This window comes from Urocitellus parryii, chromosome 2, assembly GCF_045843805.1.
Source record: "Urocitellus parryii isolate mUroPar1 chromosome 2, mUroPar1.hap1, whole genome shotgun sequence".
In the NCBI taxonomy this organism is placed as follows: Eukaryota; Metazoa; Chordata; class Mammalia; order Rodentia; family Sciuridae; genus Urocitellus; species Urocitellus parryii.
Window position 1 is genome coordinate 121,615,650 of NC_135532.1, and position 26,490 is coordinate 121,642,139.

Here is a 26,490-nt window from a genome sequence, read left to right on the forward strand (position 1 = left end):
AGTCTTGAAATACACACCTCATAGGATTCATCAATTTTCTATTTATAGTTTGTCACCATGTTATACAAAACCCTGAAGTGTCTTGGAGAACTTTTCAAATGAGAGTTTTGACAGATTCTCTAGATACTTACAAAGTCAAATGTTTATAGCTTTTGATGTGTCACGTAGATTTAGTTGTCACTGATTACCTTATGATGAACTTCAGAAAAATCTTTAACAACAAATCTTTTAATGTTTCTCTCACTCCAGCACACTATTAAATCCTAGAAACCTTTGTCATTTCACCTGTATGCTTATTCCAACATTCTTATTAGGACCTGTTGAAGGTTGCTGATTATATGACTAATGAGAATGAGAACCTGGTGTTAGGCCATCTTATTTATAAGTCATTAGATATTAGAATGTCTTGTACTCTTGCCTTTTGGCTACAGCGCTAAGATCTGCCTAATCAAACCTTGATGTTCTACATGGCAGAACATAAGCTACCATACTGATCCCAAATTAGACTTCCCAGGTTTTTAGTTCTGCTTATAAATAGAAGCATCAAAGGAAACATTTAACTTGTGGGAAGATCAAGTCAACTAATGACTAATAATACTACTATTTTGTTAATTTGTGGCTATCATGGGACCCTTTAGAACAGTAGAAATATATCAATACCCAGGTGACCTGGTAGAGCTATTAAATTAAATACCTTAGAAAAATTATTTCTAAGGACTGAAAATTCTTAAGTTTTATATTTTTATTCTTACTTTTCTTATACTTCTACTTTGCATGTGAAAGGAGGAAAAAATCACCTTGCATTTATCTATCCTAATAATCATTAGTATGTGAAACTCTTTTTTTAAAAAAAAGTAATTCAGGTTAGCCATAGATATCTTTTAAGAGCCACACATCTCTGTCTACTGGTTGGATTTCTGTCAGTCTTCTTGGAGGCACTCTGGTGGCACTGAGTTGATCTATAGGATAAACACACTTTGTGTTGCTTATATCACAAACTGTATTGACCTTAAAAAAAAAAAAACAGGAAAGAGAGGAAAATATAAACTACCTTATATATTTCTACCCACCTATCCATATACAACAACTTACTATGGTGTGTATCTTAGCCTATGTTTTATGGTGTAATATATAATACAATTTAGTGTATATCTAAGTGTTTAGTCAGGTACTACTTTATGAACATGTGACCCATACAATCACATAGAGTCCCATGCTTGGCTTAATGCTCTGTTGTCACTATCTTGAAATTCTTAGGTTTGAAACGTGGAGCTCCACATTTTCATTCTGCTCTAGTCCCTGCAAGTTATGTTGTCTGCTAGTATAGTATAGAGTACATTCTTATAACTAGTTACAATTCTTTTTTTTTTCAACCTTTTCGAAAAATGCTTGTATAGTATTTCTATTTTAAATATAAATAAGCACTTTAAATATAATTAGGATCACACTATATACCACTCTAAACCTGCTTTTTCATTTAATAGAGAGACATTAATTTATCATACTTTTCGGTGTCTGAAGAGTAGTCTTTTATATGGGTAAACCTTAATTAATTTAATCAATCACTTACTGATGGACACATGTTGCCTTCTATTCTTTGTTGTGATAGAGTAAACATATTTGAATATACATGTTTGTGTACCTGCCCCACTATTTCCCTAGGATAAATTTCTGAAGTGAAATTGCTGAGAGCATTTTAAAATGTGATACATACCACCTGGTTGCTCCTCAGAAAGATCATACTAGATTATATCAATCTAAATCCCATCAAGAGTATACAAACATTGTCATTGCCCCACAAGCTAACTGAGCATAGTAACTCAATTTCATCTCTACCAATCTGATAGCGCCTATCTAATGGTCTTAGCTTACGTTATTATCTCACTAGGATACCATTAATTCCACTAATATGAAATGGCTATCAAAGTGAGTACCATTAGGTAGTGATTCTGTTTTGGCCTACTAGCTAAATATGTGAGGTATATAAAAGTCCTCAACTTTTCTTTAAAAATAATAAGATTCTTGCTTTCCACATGTAACATTCACAGATACTGTATATGCTCAAAGAGACTAAGGACACTAATTTACTGTCCTTCTGCTCTTCACCCCTCAACTATTAAAAAACATAATTTTGACATAATTTCAGTGTAAGGTTGTAAGAAAATAGTGCAAAGAATTCCCATATATCCTTCACAAAGATTCTCTAAATGTTAGTATTTTACCACATTGACTTTCACATCCTCTCTTTTTGTCTGACCTCTGATAGTAAATTGCAGGCATGATGTTTTTATGCTCCAAATGCTTCCATTCCATTTTCTTTCATAATTGCAGAATAATTACCTAAATGAGAAAAACTGATACAAAATTATATCTATCCTACATTTACATTTTCCCAGTAATACTCTAATTTATAGAAAAGGAAGGGAAAAAATTCTTGTCCAGAATTCAAACCAGGAATATATATTATTTTCAGTCTTCATGAGTCTCTCCTCCACTTTTTTTGAGTCACATTTTCCAAGATAAATCCTAAAATGGTATAAGGAATTACTTTTTGGAAACCTGAATTCCAAAAATCTGGTTGGTTAGCTTTTTTTGTTTGTTTGTATGTTTAAAACAGAAACGTTGCTTAAAAAGGAAAAAAATCAGATCCAATAGGTTAAAGAAGTAGCATACTTGACTATAGGTAACACAATTTGCTGCTTATGATTTGCTTAAACTCAAAAAATGAAAATTCCACAGGGCATGGTGGCTTATGCCTGTAATCCCAGCAAGCAGGGAGGTTGAGACAAGAGGATTTTAAGTTTGAGGCCTACCTGGGCAATCTTAGTGAGACCAAAATAAAAAGAACTGGGGATGTAGCTCAGTGGTAAAGCGCTCCTAGGTTCAATTCCCAGTATCCGCCCCCCCGCATTTTTTTTTCTTTTTTTTAGTCTTTTGAAAATGCTCTGAACTTTTAAGTTTCCCAGAGCCTTTCTAAAAAGATTGCTTACCACCTTGGCTAAAGGTACCAGGTGTTGAAAAAACTCCTATATGATTATATGCAAATACAGTTACCTCCACATCCCTAAAGAATCAAGGGAAAGGAAAAATGAAACTTATAACAAGAAATACCATTTCCTAAATCAGCAGTAGAAACAAAGGGCATTTATGTTTTTATTAGGATGACACTTAGCAGCTTTCTGTTCTTGGAATATTATTAAAAACCAAACTAGTGTAAACTATGTTGATAGGTTAAATTGAATTTTATCTGTGGTTAGCATAGGAATGGCCTTCTGAAGCACTGGGGTGGGGAATTGCCATCAGCTAACCTGAAAGCATGTAGAACTTCTAGGTGAATTCATAAATAAGGAGCAGATGGATATTTCACTTAACATTCAAAAAGTACTCAGTGTTAAGCAAGGTTTTAAGCACTTTGAATGAAAACTTATTATCCTATTATTTTTTTCCCTTCTGTTTACTCTCCTATTTTTCCCATGAGGAAGGGGAAGCACAGGAAGAATGAGCAATTTGTCCAAAATCACACAGCAAGTATGGCAGAAGTAGAAGACTATGAGAATCTCCAGGAGAGGCCTGTAGGGGACTGAATAGTTTTTTTTTTGTTGTTGTTGTTGTTGTTTGTTTGTTTGTTTCTAATATCTTTATTTATTTATTTTTTAATGTGGTGCTGAGACCCAGGGCCTCACACCCGCTAGGCAAGCTGTTTGTTTTTTTAATGTTTTTTTAGTTGTAGATGGACACAATATCTTTGTTTTTTTTTTTTAATTAATTAGTTTATTTATTTATATGGTGCTTAGGATCGAACCCAGGGCCTCACACTTGCCAGGCAAGCACTCTACTACTGAGCCACAACCTTAGCCCCTGAATAGTTTAGTTTAATGGACTTTTGAAATTGATCCACAAGTTTTATTTCCAGGTTGGGACCTCACATTTGGGGAGAAATGACTAGAAATGCAGTCAAAATGCAGTCAAACAGGGGTAATGGAGAAGGAAAGAAAGACCCAAACTAAAATGGGATAAGGGAACAGAGTCAGAAACTACTGAAAGCAAGCTCCCATGATTTTTTAAAATTTTTACTTATTTTTTAGTTGTAGTTGGACACAATACCTTTGTTTTATTTATTTATCTTTATGTGGTGCTGAGAATCAAACTCAGGACCTCACATTTGCTAGGCGAGTGCACTACGCTGAGCCACAACCCCAGCCCAAGCTCCCATGTTTTTAAAAACCAAGTTGTTAAGGTTATCTGAATAATGCTTTATTCTTAAAGTCCAGGAAAACTAAATTCATGCAAAAATGAGCAACAGGAAAATATCCAGGTTAGATGTCATACAAAGTTGTAATAAATAAATAAAATAAGGAGTAAAACAACATCCATGCAGACAAGAGTATGCCAGGAAAATGTACTCACAAAGCAGTACCAACACACTGCATTATTTCAGAGTGAGGTAAAAAACAAAATTCAGGAAATTATATAAGAAATAAAAGAATAAGAATTCAAAAACAAAATGAAAGAAGTCAGAAAAGAACTAAAAATCTTGGTAGCAGGATTTGGATTCCCACTCTATGACTTGACTATAGGATTCATGCGCTGAGGACCACAATGGCAGTGGTGTCCAAAGTTGTTAATGAAGGAACGGAATTTGTTTTACTTTTTTTGTTGTTGTTTTGTTTTGTTTTAACCAGGGATTGAACTTAGGGGCACTTAACCACTGAGCCACATCCCCAGCCCATTGATTTTTTTTATTGTGACAGGGTCTCACTAAATTGCTGAGGCTGGCCTTGAATTTCTGATCCTCCTGCCTCAGCATCCTGAGCCGCTGGGATTACAAGCATGTGCCACGTGGCCTTGCTGAATTTCTTTACTTTTGAAAATGGGTTTAAAATGTTTTTAAACAAAGGGTTAGGGTTGTTGCTCAGTGGTAGAGTCCTTGCCTACCATGTGAGAGGCACTGGGTTCGATCTTCAGCACAACATATAAAAAAATAAAGGTATTGCTTTCATCTATAGCTAAAAATATTTTTTAAATTTTTAAGCAATAAATGTTCAGCTATTTTAGTAAAGGTGATTGCTTTAAATATAAGAATGTTGTGGTTATTTCAGTAGATAATTAAAATTTATGTATTTATTTATTTATTTTTTATTGGTTGTTCACAACATTACAAAGCTCTCATATTTCATACATTAGATTGAAGTGGGTTATGAACTCCCAATTTTACCCTAAATGCAGATTGCAGAATCACCACGTGGATTACACATCCACAATTTTACATAATGCCCTATTAGTAACTGTTGTATTCTGCTACCTTTCCTATCCCCTACTATCCCCCCTCCCCTTCCCTCACATCTTCTCTCTCTACCCCATCTACTGTAATTCATTTCTCTCCTTGTTTATTTTCCCATTCCCGTCACAACCTCTTATATGTAATTTTGTATAGCAATGAGCATCTCCCTTCATTTCCATGCAATTTCCCTTTTCTCTTCCTTTCCCTCCCATCTCATGTCTCTGTTTAATGTTAATCTTTTCTTCCTGCTCTTCCTCCCTGCTCTGTTCATAGTTGCTCTCATTATATCAAAGAAGACATTTGGTATTTGTTTTTTAGGGATTGGCTAGCTTCACTAAGCATAATCTGCTCTAGTGCCATCCATTTCCCTGCAAATTCCATGATTTTGTCATTTTTAAGTGCTGCGTAATATTCCATGGTGTATAAATGCCACATTTTTTTATCCATTCATCTATTGAAGGGCATCTGGGTTGGTTCCACAGTCTAGCTATTGTGAATTGTGCTGCTATGAACATCGATGTGGCAGTATCCCTGTAGCATGCTCTTTTAAGGTCTTCAGGGAATAGTCTGAGAAGGGCAATAGCAGGGTCAAATGGTGGTTCCATTCCCAGCTTTCCCAGGAATCTCCATACTGCTTTCCAAATTGGCCGCACCAATTTGCAGTCCCACCAGCAATGTACAAGTGTACCCTTTTCTCCACATCCTCGCCAGCACTTGTTGTTGTTTGACTTCATAGTGGCTGCCAATCTTACTGGAGTGAGATGGTATCTTAGGGTAGTTTTGATTTGCATTTCTCTGACTGCTAGAGATGGTGAGCATTTTTTCATGTACTTGTTGACTGATTGTATGTCCTCCTCTGAGAAGTGTCTGTTCAGGTCCTTGGCCCATTTGTTGATTGGGTTATTTGTTATCTTATTGTCTAATTTTTTGAGTTCTTTGTATACTCTGGATATTAGGGCTCTATCTGAAGTGTGAGGAGTAAAAATTTGTTCCCAGGATGTAGGCTCCCTATTTACCTCTCTTATTGTTTCTCTTGCTGAGAAAAAACTTTTTAGTTTAAGTAAGTCCCATTTGTTGATTCTTGTTATTAACTCTTGTGCTATGGGTGTCCTATTAAGGAATTTGGAGCCCGACCCACAATATGTAGATCAGAGCCAACTTTTTCTTCTATCAGACGTAAAGTCTCTGATTTGATATCAAGCTCCTTGATTCATTTTGAGTTAACTTTTGTGCATGGCGAGAGAAAGGGATTCAGATTCATTTTGATGCAAATGGATTTCCAGTTTTCCCAACACCATTTGTTGAAGATGCTATCCTTCCTCTATTGCATGCTTTTAGCCCCTTTATCAAATATAAGATAGTTGTAGTTTTGTGGATTGGTTACTGTGTCCTCTATTCTGTACCATTGGTCCACCCGCCTGTTTTGGTACCAGTACCATGCTGTTTTTGTCACTATTGCTCTGTAATATAGTTTGAAATCTGGTATCGCTATACCGCCTGATTCACACTTCTTGCTTAGAATTGCTTTTGCTGTTCTGGGTCTTTTATTTTTCCATATGAATTTCATGATTGCTTTATCTATTTCTACAAGAAATGTCATTGGGATTTTGATTGGCATTGCATTAAACCTATAGAGAACTTTTGGTAATAACGCCATTTTGATAATGTTAGTTCTGCCTATCCATGAACAGGGTATATTTTTCCATCTTCTAAGATCTTCTTCTACTTCTCTCTTTAGGGTTCTGTAGTTTTCATTGTATAAATCTTTCACCTCTTTTGTTAGGTTGATTCCCAAGTATTTTATTTTTTTTCAGGATATTGTGAAAGGAGTGTTTTTCCTCATTTCCGTTTCAGAAGTTTTGTCGCTGATATACAGAAATGCCTTTGATTTATGCGTGTTGATTTTATATCCTGCCACTTTGCTGAATTCATTTATTAGTTCTAGTAGTTTCTTTGTAGACCCTTTTGGGTCTTCTAGGTATAGAATCATGTCATCTGCAAATAGTGATAATTTAAGTTCTTCTTTTCCTATTTTTATGCCTTTAATTTCTTTTGTCTGTCTAATTGCTCTGGCTAGCATTTCAAGGACTAAATTAAATAGAAGTGGTGAGAGAGGGCATCCCTGTCTTGTTCCAGATTTTAGAGGGAATGCCTCAACTTTTCTCCATTCAGAATGATGCTAGCCTGAGGCTTAGCATAGATAGCTTTTACAATGTCAAGGTAAGTTCCTGTTATCCCTAGTTTTTCTAATGTTTTGAACATAAAGGGATGCTGTACTTTGTCAAATGCTTTCTTTGCGTCTATCGAGATGATCATATGGTTCTTATTTTTAAGTCTATTGATGTGGTGAATAACATTTATTGATTTCCGTATATTGAACCATCCTTGCATCCCAGGGATTGCTGCAGTCTGACTGAGCACAATTCAGGAGCCACTTGTCAAAAGAAACTAACTTTATTTTTAGAACTACAAATGCCAAACAAAACAGCTCCTCAGGAAAAAACCCTCAGAGCCCAACTGCCACCACCGGCTTCCCCCAAGCCTCTCCCCCCCACACCAGCCTCTCCACCTTCCACCATCCTCCTGCTCTTGAGGCCGATTGGCTGGGTTGTGTGGGCAGAGCCAAAGAAGTCCCCCAATAAGCAGCTGCATGGAGGAGCCAATCAGCTAGATGTTGCTGGGGCCGCTGTGAGCCAATCATCAGCTGGCAGTCTGAAGGGCAGGGAAACAGCCCAATGAACATCACCGCAAAGGAGCCAATCAGCTAGATGTTGCTGGGGCCGCTGTGAGCCAATCATCAGCTGGCAGCTGGAAGTTTGCTGGCAGCTGGAAGTTTGCTGGGGCCCCTTTGGCTGTGGCTCTCAACATCTCCCCCTCTCTGTTTAAACAACAAGCATTTGGCTTGGGGACCGTGCCTGCCTTAGGTTGTCCAATACTACATATGGTCCTTTCCCGTCTTCGGATGAGCTGACCTCAGGGCGTCAGCCTCCTGTCTTAGGTTGGTACCATTGTAATTGGATCTTACCCGTCATTGACTACCGGTCCAGTATACAGCCACACCTGTGGAGAAGTACCAGCGGGGGGGGGGGTGAGGTTCTTTGCCTCACCTCTGTTGGCCCCCAAATCTTAGCTGAACGATCATGACAAGCAGATGGGAGGAAGATATATAAAGTTGTACCACCGATGACATCATTAGCAAAAATACCCCAACACTACCACAAGTCGATGCACCAACAGATAGTTCACAATGCATACAAGTGAGTTCACAATGCATACAAGTGACACATAGTCTAGGCAAGTTCTGCAAGCAGTTCAGTGATGGCTATTGCAGAAGCTGTCGATTAGTTTTATCTTTGTCTTCACTGGCACTAGGATGAAGATAGGAATTCTGGCAATAATGGCTAAAGAAAAAATTGTGTAACATTCCAGAAGACACTAAAAGAAAACAATTTTCTTAACAATTTACATTGTCTTCACAGGCACTGGGATGAAGATCGGAATTCTGGCAATAGTGGTTAAAGAAAAAATTGGGTAACATTCCAGAAGACACTAAAAGAAAACAATTTTCTTAACAATTTACATTACCTTAAGGAGAATTATTAAATATAATGAAAAGGAAAGGTGAAAGTAAACAAACAGGTCTGTTAACCTCCTTTTTGTTTACATATTAAAACAATTCTTAGTTATTTACCCAATTTAAATTAAACCATTTAAATCACGTGAATAAAAAAAAATATTTGGATCCATTTTTTCATGAGCGCTCATCATATATGATATATGGACATACATACATTCAAACATATAACAGAAAACACAAGTGTGCACACATAATACATACAACACATAACATAATAGTAAAGGCCTTATAAATTTTACAGGTGAAATCTCCATTGCAATGTTTAAAAACTAAAAAAAAAAAAATAGAACTGATCAGCAAAACATTAACCTAGGTCTGTATGAGCTCAAAAGACAAAATAGAACTTCATGATATGGGAAAGGGCAATAATAAAACAGATATTGAAAAAAGCATCCTGGTTCTGTCGCAGATGTAAGGATAGCCAAATTGGAGTTTGGGATATCAGCTGTTATGGATTTGAGCCAAATCATCTTCTTTTTGGTCTGTAGAAATCGCTTTAGTTAATCTCTCTGGAATCCAAATCGGCTGCTGTTCTCCCTGTGGAAACACACAAACAGGCCCCCGACTCCAGACAATCACTGGGTCAGGACTTTGGTTAATCTCTCTGGAATCCAAATTGGCTGCTGTTCTTCCTGTGGAAACACACAAACAGACCCCCGACTCCAGACAATTACTGGGTCAGGACCTTTCCATTGTCCTGTTAGAATATCTTTCCAAAGTACCTTGGGCTTATGTACATTTTTTGGACACATATGCCTTTCTGCAGCACTAAGTCCTGATGAATCCAAATTTTAAAAGTTTAGAGTAAAAAGGGTTATTTTATGTTTATCTTTGGGGAATATATACCCCTTCCCAATTCCATCTTTTTGCTTTAATAAGTACATTTTAATAGTTTGATGAGCTCTTTCAACTATGCCTTGACCCTGTGGATTGTATGGGATTCCTGTTATATGAGTAATGCCAAATGATGAGCAAAATTGTTTAAAAGAGGTAGAAGTATAACCAGGGGCATTATCCCTTTTTAACTGTTTTGGAACTCCCACAATGGCAAAATTTTGTAAGCAATGAGCTATAACATCTTTAGTTTTTTCTCTGGCATGAAGGGATCCCATCAAAAATCCAGAAGAAGTATCAACTGTAACATGCAAATATTTTAATTTTCCAAATTCTGGCAAATGTGTGACGTCCATCTGCCAAATATGGTTAGGTATCAATCCTCTAGGATTGACTCCAAGATTAACTTGTGGTAAAAAGGTCACACAATTTTGACATTGTTTTATTATTCGTCTAGCTTGTTCCTTAGTTATTTTAAAATGCTTTTGTAAAGTATTAGCATTGACATGGAACCTTTTATGAAAATTGATAGCTTCTTCTAGTGTAGAGAAAATATGTATGTCATGTGTAGTTTTATCTGCTAAATCATTGCCCAAACTAAGGGCTCCAGGCAATCCTGTATGTGCCCTGATATGTCCTATAAAGAATGGATCTTTTCTGTCCCAGATTAGACTTTGTATAGTGGAAATCAAAGAGAAAACAGTAGAGGAACGGGAAATCTTACCAGCATCTTCAAGGGATACTATAGCATTAACTATATACTGACTATCAGAAAATAAATTAAATACAGAATCTTTAAACATCACAAAAGCTTGCAATACTGCATTAAGCTCTACCTTTTGAGCTGATTGTTTGGGTACTAAAAATGTGAAAGTTTGATCAGGTGTAACTATTGCTGCTGTACCATTATTTGACCCATCAGTGAATATATTTGGAGCATTCATGATAGGTGTTTTTCTTGTCATTTTTGGAAAAATTACAGGATGCAATAACCAAAAAGACAATAAAGGATTAGATGGTAAGTGGTTATCAAATGAAACATTAGATTTGCACATGATTATTGCCCAAGTATTTAACTCATTAGCTAATTCATCAATTTGATTCATAGTATATGGAGTAATAATTTTATTGGGAGAAATTCCAAATACTCCCTTTGCTGTTTTTATTCCTTTGAGTATTAATTAGACGCTCATATGGTTCTTATCTTTAAGTCTATTGATGTGGTGAATAACATTTATTGATTTCCGTATATTGAACTATCCTTGTATCCCAGGGATGAATCCTACTTGATCATGGTGCACAATTTTTTTGATGTGTTTTTGTATTCGATTTGCCAGAATTTTATTGAGAATTTTTGCATCTAGGTTCATTAGAGATATTGGTCTGTAGTTTTCTTTCTTTGAGGTGTCTTTGCCTGGTTTCGGAATCAGGGTGATGTTGGCCTCATAGAATGAATTTGGAAGAGCTCCCTCTTTTTCTATTTCCTAAAATAACTTGAAAAGTATTGGTATTAATTCTTCTTTAAAGGTTTTGTAAAACTCCGCTGTATACCCATCCGGTCCTGGGCTTTTCTTGGTTGGTAGTCTTTTGATTGCTTCTTCAATTTCATCCATTGATATTGGTCTGTTCAAATTGTGTGTATCCTCCTGACTCAGTCTGGGCAAATCATATGACTTAGGAAATTTATCGATGTCTTCACTATCTTCTATTTTATTGGAATATAGGTTTTCAAAATAATTTCTAATTATCTTCTGTATTTCTGTAGCATCTGTTGTGATATTGCCTTTTTCATCCTGTATGCTAGTAATTTGAGTTCTCTCTCTTCTTCTCTTCGTTAGCATGGCTAAAGGTCTGTCAATCTTATTTATTTTTTCAAAGAACCAACTTTTAGTTTTGTTAATTTTTTCAATAGTTTCTTTTGTTTCAATTTCATTGATTTCCGCTCTGATTTTAATTATTTCTTGCCTTCTGCTACATTTGCTGTTGTTTTGCTCTTCCTTTTCTAGGGCTTTGAGATGAAGTGTGAGCTCATTTATTTGTTGGTTTTTTCTTTTTTTTTTGAGGAATGACCTCCAGGCAATGAATTTCCCTCTTAAAACTGCTTTCATTGTGTCCCATAAATTCCGATATGTTGTGTCTATATTTTCATTTATCTCTAAGAATTTTTTGATTTCCTCCTTTATGTCTTCTGTAACCCATTGATCATTCAGTAACATATTGTTCATTTTCCATGTGATGTAGGATTTTTCCTTCCTTCTTTTATCATTGATTTCCAGTTTCATTCCATTATGATCAGATAAAATGCATGGTATTATCTCCACCCCTTTATATTTATTGAGGGTTGCCCTATGGCATAATATATGGTCTATTTTTGAGAAGGATCCATGTGCTGCTGAGAAAAAAGTATATCCATTTGATGATGGTTGATATATTCTATATATGTCAGTTAAGTCTAGGTTATTGATTGTGGTATTGAGTTCTATAGTTTCTTTATTCAACTTTTGTTTGGAGGATCTGTCCAATGGTGAGAGAGGTGTGTTGAATTCACCCATAATTATTGTGTTGTGGTCTATTTGATTCTTGAACTTGAGGAGAATTTGTTTTATGAATGTCGCAGCACCATTATTTGGTGCATAAATATTGATAATTGTTATGTCTTGTTGGTGAATGGTTCCTTTTAACAGTATATAATGTCCTTCCTTATCCCTTTTGATTAACTTAGTCTTGAAGTCGATTTTATTCGATATGAGGATGGCCACCCCTGCTTGCTTACGAGGACCGTGTGCGTGGTATATTTTTTCCCATCCTTTCACCTTCAGCCTGTGTATGTCTTTTCCAATCAGATGTGTCTCCTGGAGGCAACATATTGTTGGTTTTGTTTTTTTAATCCATGATACCAGCCTATGTTGCTTTATTGGAGCATTTAAGCCATTAACATTTAGAGTTACTATTGATATATGGTTTGTACTTCCAGCCATGTTTGATTATTTATCCTTTTTTTAAAAAATTTAGTTTGTTTCTCCATGATTATCTTTCCCCTCGCCCTCTGTCTTTACCGAGGCACTTCCCACTGATGGTTTTGGTTATTGTTTTTCATTTCTTCCTCGTGTAGTGTTTTGCTCAAAAAATTTTTTAAAAAAAATAATAATAATAAAAATTAAAATTAAAATTAGAAGAAAAAATTTTTTAAAAATTGAAAAAAAAATTTAAAAAACAAGAAAGAAAAATGAAAATGAAAGAAAAAACCCAAATCAAAAAAAAAGAGAAAAATAAACTAATAAATGCAGTCTTAGAGTTTGATTAACTTCTCTTCCAGTAGGTGGCGCTGTGCACACCAGGCCAAGTTTCTCCTGTCAATACGTGGGAACCAATCACTGTGCAGCAGCTCCTCCTCCCAGACTGTGTGAGTCTCCAATCCTGAGTGCCTAGGGCCTCCTCTTGTGTCTAGTCACTTCCCCATTTTTCCTCTAGCCAGGACCCTCTCACTGGTGCCATTCACCACAATACTGGGTACACGCCAGGTCTGGTGCTCCCGGGAGCCCTTTTTTCATGAACGACTGGGCACACTCTCCCTGTTTACCCTTCCCTCAGACCCTAAGTTTGTAGAGCTTGGGGCTGAGAATCCTCAGCGAATTTTACTTGCCCTCCGGTAGCCATGCCCCTGGTAGCTGGTGCAAGAGACCTCAGTTGTCGGCACTGGTGGGAGCGGTAGCTGGGAGTTCCCTGCCGCGGATCCCGCGCCATGTCTGATTCCCTCGGTCTGGCTATCGAGCTCACTGGAGAGCTGGGAGGGGCCCTTACGGGAGAGCTGGGAGGGGCCCTTAAGGTTTCCCCGATGTGTGGAGAGGGAAGGCTAGGGGATTACACACCTGTAGCCGCAGGTTTCAATGAAGTTATCTCCTCCGCCGCAGTCTGGTGACGTCAGTTCTCTGCCATGGTGGTATATCTTGCAAATGGCGACAGTTCGTTTCCCTTTGCCGGGTGACCAATGCAACGGGTGGGTCCTTACTGTCTCTCCCAAGCCCCATTTCAAACCTGTTTCCACTACCTATGAAGGCTCGGTTGGCACTTACCTCTGTAGGATCAGAAGGGCCGACCAGTTGTTTCAGCGGGATGGATTAGTGCTGAGTCACAGCTGTTTGTCTGCGGGAAGCAGGCGATCGGGAACTTGAATTCAGCCGATCCGTGCTCAGTGTGTGTTCTGAGAGGCCCAGACTGTTCTCCCCAGATCCACGTCAGCTCATCATTGCCTAGTGATCAAACAGAATTTAGGTTGTTTACGACTCCCTATGCCCGCACAGCTGAAGAGGTCAGAGACTTGATCTCTCCGCGCCTGCCGCCATGTTGGAATCAGATAATTAAAATTTAAATCTCAAGATGTATACTTTCAGTCCAAAGACTGACACCTTACTATATTAGCTATAATTTGTGAATAGTGAATAAATTTTTTGGAAGCCAAAACCATAAAAATGAATTTAATACATAGTAGCAAATGTCACAATATATTATAACAATCTTTTTAACGTCACATATGCATTATTATAAGGTTGAAATTTTGCCATTATAAAGGTATGAGGAATATGTCTAAGAAAAGTGTGCTGTTAGAGGAAGAATTGAATGGTAAACTTAGAGCAATCATTCTTAAGGTAGGAGAGTGTGTGTAGTTTAAAAAAGCTTATTCAGTATGACTATTGTTTTCCTAACACAAACCAAGAAAATTAAGCTTGATAAAACCTGTTCAATTGATGGATATGTTCTACTGTGAGAAGGCACTATAATGGGATAAGATAAAATCTGAAATACAGTGACATAGACTGAGTATGTGTACATGTGTGTGAATGTGTACTTTGGAAGTGAATAGGTACACACTCAATTCACAATACTATGGCAGATTTTCCAAACTATAGTACACAGTTCAAACCCATATGAATTGAAAACCACATATATGTACTATTATGGGCAATTTGAGAGATATTTGAACTATGTACAGAGATTGTTACATTCTGGTATAGATCATCTTGGAAAATTTTCCTAACCCTAAATATTTTTGCATGAAAACATTTTATTCAAAAGTCTTAAAGGAAAAAGAATGGCTTTGTCAGCAAGTTGTTTTAAAATTAGAACTTATTCCATTTCTTGAATCAACATAGTTAAAAGTGAGAAAAAAATTTCAAATCAGATTTTTATGACAATGTAAGTCCTATATTCTGATGTGGACTTCAAAGCAATTTTTCATCTGGATTTTAGAGCCCTAAGTAGACATGCCTCGCCAAAAAAGGAAATGTGGGTGACCTAGGTCTCTTTGCCCACTCTTTTTTTGTTCTTGATCTCTTAGATTTTTTTGTGTGTGTGTGTGCTGGGGATTGAATCCAGGGCCTTGTGCATGCGAGGCAAGCACTCTACCAGCTGAGCTATCTTTACAGTCCTTGCCCACTCTTATTAATAAGTTAATTTACTAGTACATCTGATCCACAGATGAACGAAAATAGCATTAGTGAATTTATCTGAGGCTCTTTTCTAGGTGAATTGGGACCCTGGATCTGAGGTGGTTAAGTTCTGCCTGCTTTATTTCCTAGCATCTTAACTTCTGTGCTACATACAGACAATTCTTTCTTACTCAGTGACTTAATTTCTTCAAAATTCACCCAGATTCTCTGATTGATTTTAATGCATTTTTACTACTCATGATGCATTCATTGGAGCTCAAAACTTATGAAAAAATAGAGAATTTAATTCAATTTAGCCTATTGTATTCTTTATTAGCTTTAACAAAAAGTCATGGGGTAGAACCAAACTTTTGAATAAAAATATCTTCATTTTAAAGAGTTCAGTTTATTTTTGGTATCATAACCCTGGGAACGTAGAGAATTAACTTGTTCCTCTTGCATATACAGAGTTTCTGTTTTGTTTGTTATATAATAGAGAATTTAATAGTATGACTATCACTAAGTTCTATGGAACTTTGGGAAAAGCACTATCTCCAAGATAGATGCAGAAAACTAATTATATGGTTTTGTTTCATCATGTGACTAACTTTGTTATTGTTTTTAAATTGTGATTTGTGATTATTATAGGGCTATACATGCATGTGGAAAGAGTATATATATTAAGAAAATAAAACATTAGGAGGTTAGCCAGTGAAAATCAACTCTTATTTCCAGACCTGCTCCTGAGTCTGCCAGTTTCCCTCTGAAGAGACTACCAATTTCTGTCACTGAGATAAATGAGCAACCCTTCTTGCAGTGCAGTCTTTAAAGTCTTAAAAAAAAAAAAACACATTAGGCTATGTACCTTGGCACTGTTGGAAAGGGCCATACAGCATTGGTTTCCTGAGTTGGCCATACAGCATTGGTTTCCTGTTGCTTACACATAAAATGTAAATGATCCAAAATTTATAAATGATTGCATAATAAAAATTAGAATGCCCTGTTGTGGATCATTCAATAGGCACCACTGAGGTTATAGTTTAAACCATGCTTTTAAAAAATTATGGAGGGGCTGGGGATGTGGCTCAAGTGGTAGCGCGCTCGCCTGGTATGCGTGCGGCCCGGGTTCGATCCTCAGAACCACATACAAAGATGTTGTGTCCGCCGAAAACTAAAAAATAAATATTAAGAAATTCTCTGTCTCTTTAAAAAAAAAAAAAAGTTAGTAGACTTTGATTTTCTTAGCTATGCCCACAGTGTCGGGCTTTTAAAAATAAATAAATAAATAAAAAATAAAAAATTATGGAAACAAATGATAAGTCAAACATGCTGAGAGATTTTAAACAATTGCATAATTTATGGAATATTTCCTTTCTCTTAATGGCATAGAATTTGAATAACTGTTTAATTATTGTCTTTAACTGAATAGATTTTTCAAAAAGCTATACGCATTGCCAGAAAAATCCATTTTGTATTTTAATAAACCTAATTGTGAATGTTTATGTTTACTGCTCTCTGATTTGTTTGTTTGTAGCATAAGAAATTACTTGTGTACATATGTGGGAACTTGGAGCAAATTCTCAGGGAATGGCTCCTCATACCTTATCAGATCAGTTACTGATTTTAACCACTGGACTTCAAAACTCAACAGTTTGATAGACACTTTGAGATCTTAGACCCTATCAGGGCTGCACTCTTATCTTTGGCAGGCATTGGAGCTTTGGAGCTTCCCCATCAACACCCAACCTGCCCTCTTGCATCAGGTGGACCTCTGATGTGGTGGTCAAGCCAGTTTCTCCTGAGAACCACTTGTATAAATGCACACCTCAAACCTTAATTAGACATTGCTTTTCAGAGACTGGGTTCCATCTTAGTTGAGCAATTGAACTTCAACAATTTTGGAACTCAACTATGTTTTCAGTGTCCCTGTCTATTGAGTATATCCTCTGTGACCTTTGTTCATATTATTCACCCTTGGCCCCTTTTTTTGCCGTTGCGGGGGTATCTGGGATTGAATTTAGGGGTACTCGACCAATGAGCCACACCCCCAGCCACATTTTGTGTTTTATTTAGAGACAGGGTCTCATTGAGTTGCTTAGTACTTGAGGTCACTGAGGCTAGCTTTGAATTCACAATCCTCCTGCCTCAGCCTCCAGAACTGCTAGGATTACAGGCCTGTACCACCATGCCCAGCCCCACCCTTGCCCCTTTTTAAGCATTGTAAACCTAAGGAGTTCTTTTTGCATGGCAACAAATAGTGATTTGTGAACTCCTTTAAAGAAAAAAATAAATTACTTGTGTTGTCATAGTCAACAACAGCTTGTATTTGAACTCTATTTACTACATTTCTAAAATCATGGTAAATATAGTCTCTCTTTATTGTTCATTGAATTAAGCTACTATCTTGGAACACAAAGTAGTTATTTTCTATAAACAAGTTATTTTGTTACACTGTGATAATCCAGAACCTAGCTGTTTCATTAGTATGGTCTGAATTATCTTCCAATTTATTTATCTGGATATTTACCTACATTGAAGTCGCTATCATATTTCTGCATCTTTTTCTTAGAACTATAATCCACAAAATAGTCATTTCTTTATACAGCAAACACTCATTGAATATACATTACAGGTGAAAGGTGTTTAAGACATAGTGCTATTTCTAGCAGCCTCACAATGTTTGTCCTGACAGTCCAATCAATCAGCATGAAAAAGCAAAACACTTGGACAAATCAATTTTATATAATCTGAATACAGAAGATAAATTAATAATCTGAACACTTTCATGATGGTGAAATAGTGCTGTAATAATGTTGGTAGATAAAGCTTTATTCTTGGGGTTGGGGCTGTGGCTCACTTGCCTAGCATGCGTGAGGCACTGAGTTTGATCCCTGGTACCACATACATTAAACAAATAAAACAAAGGTATTGTGTCCATCTACAACCACAAAATATATATTTTTTTTAAAAAAATAAGCTTTATTCTTGCTTAGAAAAACAATTGTCTGCTGTCCTCAGGTAATAGAACAAGAATTTAGAAATTCTCTTAATCCCTAAAAGAAATGTTGGGTCATTCATGACTTTAATTTTATTTAGTTTGGTCCTGGCAAAAAATTTTTACTTTTTGATAGTTACTACATTGATGGAGGTAAGATTGATCAAGATTGGTTTGCTTAGTACTGACTTGCTAGAGTTGATTATGGGGGAACTTTGCCAAAATAAGTTTGCTTCACTGAGAAGTAAATTATAGGAAAAGTCCAAAAAGATTGCTCTGTAGCATCTTGGTTGCTTCTCTAGCAGATATATTTATTTCCTAAAGCACAGTGCATTAATGTACTAAAAAGCAAAAGTTGTATGGTTCAATCATTACCTAATTCTACATTCTTTTATTATCCTTGTTTTACCATAGACAAGAGAAGGGAGCATCTCTCATCTCCTAACTAAAGCTTCTTGAACCCCCCACATCTAATTGCACTTAGTTTTTCCTTTTAATAGTAAGTAGTAACTTTGTCCTCCCAAATGGCTCTGCCAGAAATCTGGTTGTCATCCTTGAAAATTCCATATCTCTACTAGGGGTTGATAACTCTGGATGACTGTGAAAACCTCACTGGCTATTCTATGTCTAAACTTGCCCCTTCAATCAAATTTCCAATAGTAATAAGAGTGTCAACTTATAAGGGACATGATAATATGTCATTTCTCTGCTTAAAATCTTCTAGTGGCTTTGTATTTTTCTTAAAATAAAATTAAAAATCTTTGACTTGGCTTACCATGCCCTACATGATTGCTTCTATAATTTTAAGCTGCCACCATGCTGGAGCCATGTTAGCCTCCCATCTACTGCAGTCCAACTTAAATTCCATTTCCCTTTAGGACCTTATGTTTTATTTCCTCTGCTGGCAAGTACTTTCTCTAACTTTTGGTAACCCCTACCTTCACTACCTCTGCAATCCTGACCCTGCAGGCTCAATTGAATTCTTCTATTATATTTTTTTCAAAACCCTCTATCCTTGTCTTTTATAGCACTCACCATTAATAATTACATGGTTATTTGCATAATTATTTATTCCCGAACTTTCCCTACTACTTACAAGCTCTTTGAGAGTTGAAACCTCACCTGTTTTTTGCTCATACTCTATTCCAAGCACCTAGTGCATTCCCTAAAACAATAACTGCTAAAAAAAATATTTATCAAAAGCAAATGAGGGGATTCTGCAATCTGCATTTGGGGTAAAATTGGGAGTTCATAACCCACTTCAATCTAATGTATGAAATATGATATGTCAAGAGCTTTGTAATGTTGTGAACAACCAATAAAAAAAAAAGAAAAAAAAAAAGCAAATGAGGGGCTGGGATTGCAGTTCATTGGTAGGGCACTTGCCTAGCATGCATTGAGGCCCTGGGTTCGATCCTCAGCACCACATGCTATAGTGCTTTTGGAAGTATGGTCATTTTGACAATATTAATTCTGCCTTTCCAAGAACAAGGGACATCTTTCCATCTTCTAAAGTCTTTCTTTAGTGTTCTGTAATTTTCATTGTAGAGGTCTTTTACCTCTTTCATTAAGTTGATTCCTAAGTATTTTATTTATTTATTTATCTATTTATTTATTTTGAGGCTATTGTAAATATCTGTTAAAAGAGAAACTTCACCATGTACTCATTTTTTTTTTCCTGTGGGGCAGTGAGCAAATTTTCCTCTGCTATTGTTAAATCCTCTGGCTAGCACTACCTGAACATCCCCAGTTTCTGAAATTCCTGAAGCAAGTCAATCACCTTATCTTCCCATTGATTTCACCAGGACTTTTATGTAGTTCCAATTTTTGCTTCTGTATCTTAGTTCTCAGATATTCTTGCCAGTGATATTGCTACTGTTGCTGCTTATTATTTGCATTGACCAGTCTTATTGCGATGATATTTCACTATTTAGAAAAGTATTTCTTTTAGAAAACTGGGAGATTTTGTTATTTTCCCTCTCTTCCAGATCATTTAAAAGCATTAATTAAAATAGTCTTCTCTTGGGGCTGGGTTGTGGCTCCATGGTAGAACATTCACCTGGCATGTGTGAGGCCCTGGGTTCAAAACTCAGCACCACATATAAATAAATAAAATCAAGGTTCATCGACAACTACAAAGAATATTTAAAAAAAAAAATAGTCTTCTCTGGGGCTAGGGATGTGGCTCAAGCGGTAGCGTGCTCGCCTGGCATGTGTGCGGCCCGGGTTCAATCCTCAACACCACATACAAAGATATTGTGTCCGCCGAAAACTGAAAAATAAATATTAAAAATTTCTCTCTCTCTCTCTCTCTCTCTCTTTTAAAAAAAAATGGTCTTCTCAAAGATAGTTTGGGCATCACTGTGACATCTTTCCCTAAGTTTTAGCCCTAAGCCAGTTTTCTGTTGTGTAGGACTTAACCCCTTTCACACCCTTGGGTAATTCCTTTCCCTCAAGAGTGTGGTCCATGCAATTTGCTTCTAACTTTGTGTTATACTGATAATATAACAAAGATGACAGGATATAAGTGGTTACATTTATTTGATTATGTTAACAAATTGTAACATCTTTTTTCCTTGCTGGTTTTGAAGAAGTAAACTACTGTGTTGTCAGCTTCCCTGTGGAGAGGACTGTGTGGTAAGGATCTGAGGGAAGCCTCTAAACAACAGTTAAACAAGAAATAGGATCACAGTCTGTCATACTGAAGCTGAATGCTGCACATGATTATAAAAGTAGATCCTTTCCAGTTGAACTCAGTCCTGGCTAACACCACTATTTCAGTCTTACAGAGGACCCAGCTCAGCAGTACCTGAACACTTAACTCACAAAAATGAGTTGAAGCCATTAAGTTTACAGTAATATAATTTATGGATGGGAAAACTTTCAACGTGGAACTTGGTCAAATCTTTTTTGAGAAAATAAATATACATCTTCCTTCCTCATTTGTAATTATTTACCTACAAAAATCATCTAAGTATGACTTTTGCCTTAAAAATATTTATGATTATTCCTTCTGGCCCCAGGGATTATTTATATGTACATTGCTTTAGTCAGCTTTTTTACTGCTGTGATGAAAAGACCATACCAGAACAATTGTGGAGGAGGAAAAGTTTATTTGAGGACTCAGGGACTCAGAGGTCTTAATCCATAGAAGGCCTGCTCCATTCCTCAGGGCTCAAGGTGAGAGTGTGGCAGAGGGAAATGGCTCACATGATGATCCAGAAGCAGAGAGAGACTCCACTTACAAAGATAGACCCCACAGCCACGCCCCAACTCCCATCTCCTTCAGCCACTCCCTACCTCTCCAGTTACCACTCAGTTAGTCCCTCTCAGGGGATTAATTCACTGATTGTGTTAAGACTCACAACCCAGTCATTTCTCCTTTGAACCTTCTTGTGTTGTCTCACACATGAGCTTCTGGGGACACCTCACATCCAAACCATAACATACATATCCAGAAGTAATGCCTCTTACAATTAATTTCACTGGTTCTTATCTAAGGAAACAGGGTCGAGACTACTCTGTCCTTCACAGAACCATAGTGTAATCAAATACAATGTCATTTTATTTGATTGATTTTGATACTGGGGATTGAACCCAGAGTTGCTTAACCACTGGGTCACATCCCCAGCCCTTTTTTTACTTTTTATTTTGAGACAAGGTCTTACTAAATTGCTTAGGGCCTTGCTAAATTACTGAGGCTGTCCTCAAACTTGCAATCCTCCTGCCTCAGGCTCCTTAGTTCCTGGCAGTACAGATGTGTGCCACCATGCTCAGCTACAATGTCATTTAAAATATATATATTCTAAATATATTTTTCTTAAAATATGTCTTGAGTGTTCATTTCTACTATGTATATCATAGCAATAAGTATGAATTAGAGTGTACCTGATCCCAAAAGAGGCTGGATATGTAGGTTAAGCTTTAGGTTAATACTTCCCAGTAGAAATATAATACAAGTTACATATTTAATTTTAAATTTTATAGAAGCTACCAGGTGTGGTATAAGTCCAAGTGCACAGGCTTATGACCCAGGAACTCTGATGTCCCAGGGCAGGAAAAAACGAATTCTTAGCTTAAGAAGAGACAGTGAAGCTGGGTATGATGGTACACACCTTAATCCCAGCTACTCAGGGAGGTTGAGGCAAGAGGACTGCAGGTTCAAAACCAGCCTGGTCAACTTGGTGAGACCCTATCTCGACATAACATTTTTTTAATAAAGGGAGGCCTGGGAATATAGCTCAGTAGTAGAGCACTTGCCTAACATGTGTGCGGCCTGTGTTTAACCACCAGCACCACCCACGCCCCCCACACAAATACACACACCAAAACAACAAAACAAAAAATAAAATAAAAAAGAAAGGAAGAAAAAGCAAATTTGTTCTGTCTCTGCCTTTGTGCTCTTTTCGGACCCTTAAGGGATTAGGTGATGTCTACCAACATTAATGAGGGTGAATCTTTTTTTGTAATATTTATTTTTTAGTTTTTTTAGATGGACACAATATCTTTATTTTATTTTATGTGGTGTTGAGGATCGAACCCAGTGCGCCGCGCATGCCAGGTGATCGGGCTACCGCTTGAGCCACATCCTCAGCCCGAAGGTGAATCTTTACTCAGCCTACTAATTTAAAAGCTAATCTCTTCCAAAGGACCTTCACAGGCACACCAGAAGTAATTTCTCACCAACTCTCTGGACATCTCTTAGCATAGTCATGTTGATAAATTAACTGTCACAGGAGCCATTGTAGGTAGGTACTATGATTTATATATATATATATATATATATAAATGAATAATGGATCCTTAGCAAAAGCCAGTTTTACATTTGTACTGCTACTTGGCCAACAGTGATTCTAAATGATATTGAAGTATATATCTTTTAAATATGCCATGGTGTGAATTTGAAGTGGCTTGACTAAAGGAGCAGACAACCTCCATTTGTCTGCATTTCTTTACTTAATTCATAGTGATAATGTTCACTAAAAGCCTGAATGAATCACTTTAAGTATTTCCATTTATATTTGTGTCATTTTATGGAAGACAGCACATGCTTAGTAGAATATACAGTCTGAAAGTCACGCCCATACTGAAACTGAATCCTTAACCAATGTCAGATTTTGATGGAGGTACTAGGGGCTTGTAAGGTTAGACTAGATTTTCCCATCTGATCCCATTTAAGCAAAGACTGTAGAGTTCCCATGATGTTTTATGACCCACTTATTGAGTTTTTATCATAGCATCCTATAATTTTTCCTTCTTTTTGAGATATTATGCTATCTTAATGATATTCATTAATATCGTTGTTTAATGAAACAAATAGAAATTTCTTACCCTTAATTTAATAAACTATTCCTTTCAGAATTTTTTTTTAATTCTGTGAAAGAGAAAGACATTTCTTAACCTGAAGCTATTTGGCTACTTTTCTTTAAATACAACTGGTTCTCAGCTATAGAGGGCTAGAATGTTTCTCAAGAATTATGCAGACTAATAGCTCCACTTCTTTTTCCTTCCTTTGGAAGAGGTTGTGATTTTTGTGTTATGGTAAATATGTAGATGTCTGTTTTACTATGTTTTAAGTACATTTTAAATATTTTATAATTTTAAAAATTAGTTTGTTTTCTGATCTCTTTTCACTAATAATTCCCTTTATCAATGGAAAGAGAACTACTGACCTATTGGCACAGATAACTCTTTGTTTTTAGGATCCCTGGCCTCTTGTCTACCAGATGCCATGATCTTATGTTTGTTCATTCATTCCTATTCCAATAGTCATTAGTTAATATTTTGGACCCTCATCACCTCTCACTTGACTCCATATTAGTCTTTGAACTAGGCTATCCAATCTTTTTCCTTGTTAATATATTCTCCAGGTTACCATAAGAATAATGCTTATAATTTATTAGCATTTACTATGTACAATGCAAGTGTGTTGAGTACTTCCATTTGTCTAATCTACTTTGACTTGATGACATTGAGAAGCAGGGAAGTTAAGTAATTTGCCCCAAAGGACACTGTGAATACAAGAGAAGATCCAAATGAAGGTCTGCTTAACTTCAGAGTCCGTGTTCTATATGTCATCAGAGAGCCTAAAACATATATTATGTTCCTAACATGTGAATAGAAATTGTTACTTCCTTTTCACAAACTTCAGTGGCTCCCCAGTGCATGTCTCAGGGTACTCTTCAAGGCAGTGTGACTCATGCATTCCTTTCTGGCATTTTCTCCCACTAAGTATTTCCTTGCACATTTTATTCTTATTTCGCTGGACTGTGTTTATGTGTGTGTGTACCTATGTGTGTGCTACTGAGATAGAACTAAGGGCTTCACTCATGTTAGGCAATCAGTCCACTGCTAAGCTACGTTCCTAGCACTAACTATATTCTTCTCTCTAGACTTGCTTTAATAGGCTGAATGTTATGTCTCCTCAAAATTCATATGTTGACATCCTAACCCTTTAGGTGATAGTCTCAGGAGATTGGGCCTTTAGAAGGTGATTAGGTCACAAGGGCAAAGCCCTCATCATTGAAATTAGTGATCTTGGTAAAGAGATGCCAGAGAACTAGAGAACCTCTTCTACCATGTAAGAATATATGAATGAATGAATACATGACAATAGAAAATTTGAAAAATACTGGTGAAAAATAATTCATAATCTTACTACAGAGATTTTGGGAAATATCTTTCTGATTAACTGATCTTGAGCATATGGCTTGAAAAATCACCAGTAGTAGGTATCATTTGGTATAGGGTGGACCACAGAAGGCCCACATTTGCCAGATCCCTGTCTTCTTACCACCTTGCAGAGGAGTGTACTTGTGGATAAATGTTTATATAGATATTTTTATGTATATGCATAAAATTCAAAAGTTACAAAAGGGTACATAGTGAAAAGTAAATGTCTTTCCCCTCTTATGTTTGGGCCACCCAGTTCTCCTCACTAGAGGCAATCGTTGTTACTGATAGATTTTACCAATTTTATGAGCTGATTGTTATGGCCTGAATGTGTACCCTAGAATTCTAGGTTTGTATTAGAGGAACAGAATCAACAGGAAGTATAATTATAAAAGGGGGATTTATTTTGTTGGCTTATGTAACCAGAAGCTGGATAATCCACAATGACTGTCTGCAGGCTGAAGCACTGGAAGAACCAGTAGCTGTGCAATCCAAGAGGCTGAAGCCCCAGAACAAGAGGGATCAACAGTGCTACCCTAGTCTGAGATCGAAGGCTACTGGAGAATCACTGGCAGAATCTCTTTGGAAGAGTGAAGAAGCAAGAGTCCAGTATCCTCAGACAATAGCAGCAGCAATCAAGAACCTGTTCAAGAAGCATTGAGCTTGCATCTGCTGCTGCTTCCTTGTTCCTCCAACTTTTATTCCATCCAAGCCATCATTATTGGACAGTGCTGCCCATGCTTAGGGAGGGTCTCCATTTCAATTGACATGAAATCATTCCTAGACACACCCTCACCAACACACCCAGAAGGCTCTTAATTGTCAGCACCTCTTAATCCCGATCACGTTGACATTCAAATTGACTCTTGAAACTTTCAAAATATGATAATATTCAGAAATGCAATCTTCAAAGAGAGAAAGGTTTGTTTTCTTCTGCTCTTTCATTGAGCAGATGAGGATACCTGAAGGTGTCCTCTATAAAAACAAACTTTCACGAGACACCAGCCCTACAGTGCTTTGATCTTAGACCTCCCATCCTCTAGAACTGAAAAATTAACAGTTGCTCTTATCCAAACTCAAGCATTTTGATAAAGTAACACAAATGGATTGAGACAATAATTATTCCAAATATTTTTTATATTATTCTTTTTTTTTAAAGAACTGAAAGTGGAGACTCAAGAGATATTTTTATTTTATTTTTTTTAAAGAGAGAGACAGAGACAGAGAGAATTTTAATATTTATTTTTTAGTTATCGGTGGTCACAACATCTTTGTTTGTATATGGTGCTGAGGATTGAACCCGGGCCGCACGTATGCCAGGCGAGCGTGCTACCGCTTGAGCCACATCCCCAGCCCTATATTATTCTTAAGTCTTAGACAAAAGTTGCTATGAAAAATCTAATACCTGAGAGGGAAGGGAAAAAAAAGAGAGAAATGTGCTACAGTCGATGGGGTAGAGAGAGGTGATGGGAGGGGAGTATAGGAAGGGCAGCAGAATACAACAGACACTAGTATGGCAGTATGTATAATCGTGGCTGTATAACCAATGTGATCCTGCAATCTGTACACGTGGGAAAAATAAGAATTCATACCCCATTTGAATCAAATGTATGATATATGATATGTCAAGATCATTGTAATGTTT

The 26,490-nt window shown here is 36.8% G+C and overlaps 1 protein-coding gene across 4 annotated transcripts in view; it reads left to right on the top strand.

Annotated features, from left to right (window-relative positions):
• Positions 1-26,490, top strand: part of LOC144250815 (uncharacterized) — a 110,435-nt gene that overhangs the window by 7,110 nt on the left and 76,835 nt on the right. For 2 of the 4 annotated variants that reach the window (XR_013342590.1, XR_013342589.1), the window contains exon 2: positions 13,069-13,155. Coding sequence is in view for 1 of the 4 variants with exons in the window: in XM_077793992.1 (XP_077650118.1) it covers positions 13,072-13,155; positions 25,303-25,506 (288 nt within the window). In the remaining 3 variants the exon portion in view is untranslated. Of the gene's footprint in view, positions 1-13,068; positions 13,156-25,271; positions 26,488-26,490 lie in introns of those variants that run through there. The other 2 variants (XM_077793992.1, XR_013342591.1) reach the window with 2 other exon arrangements.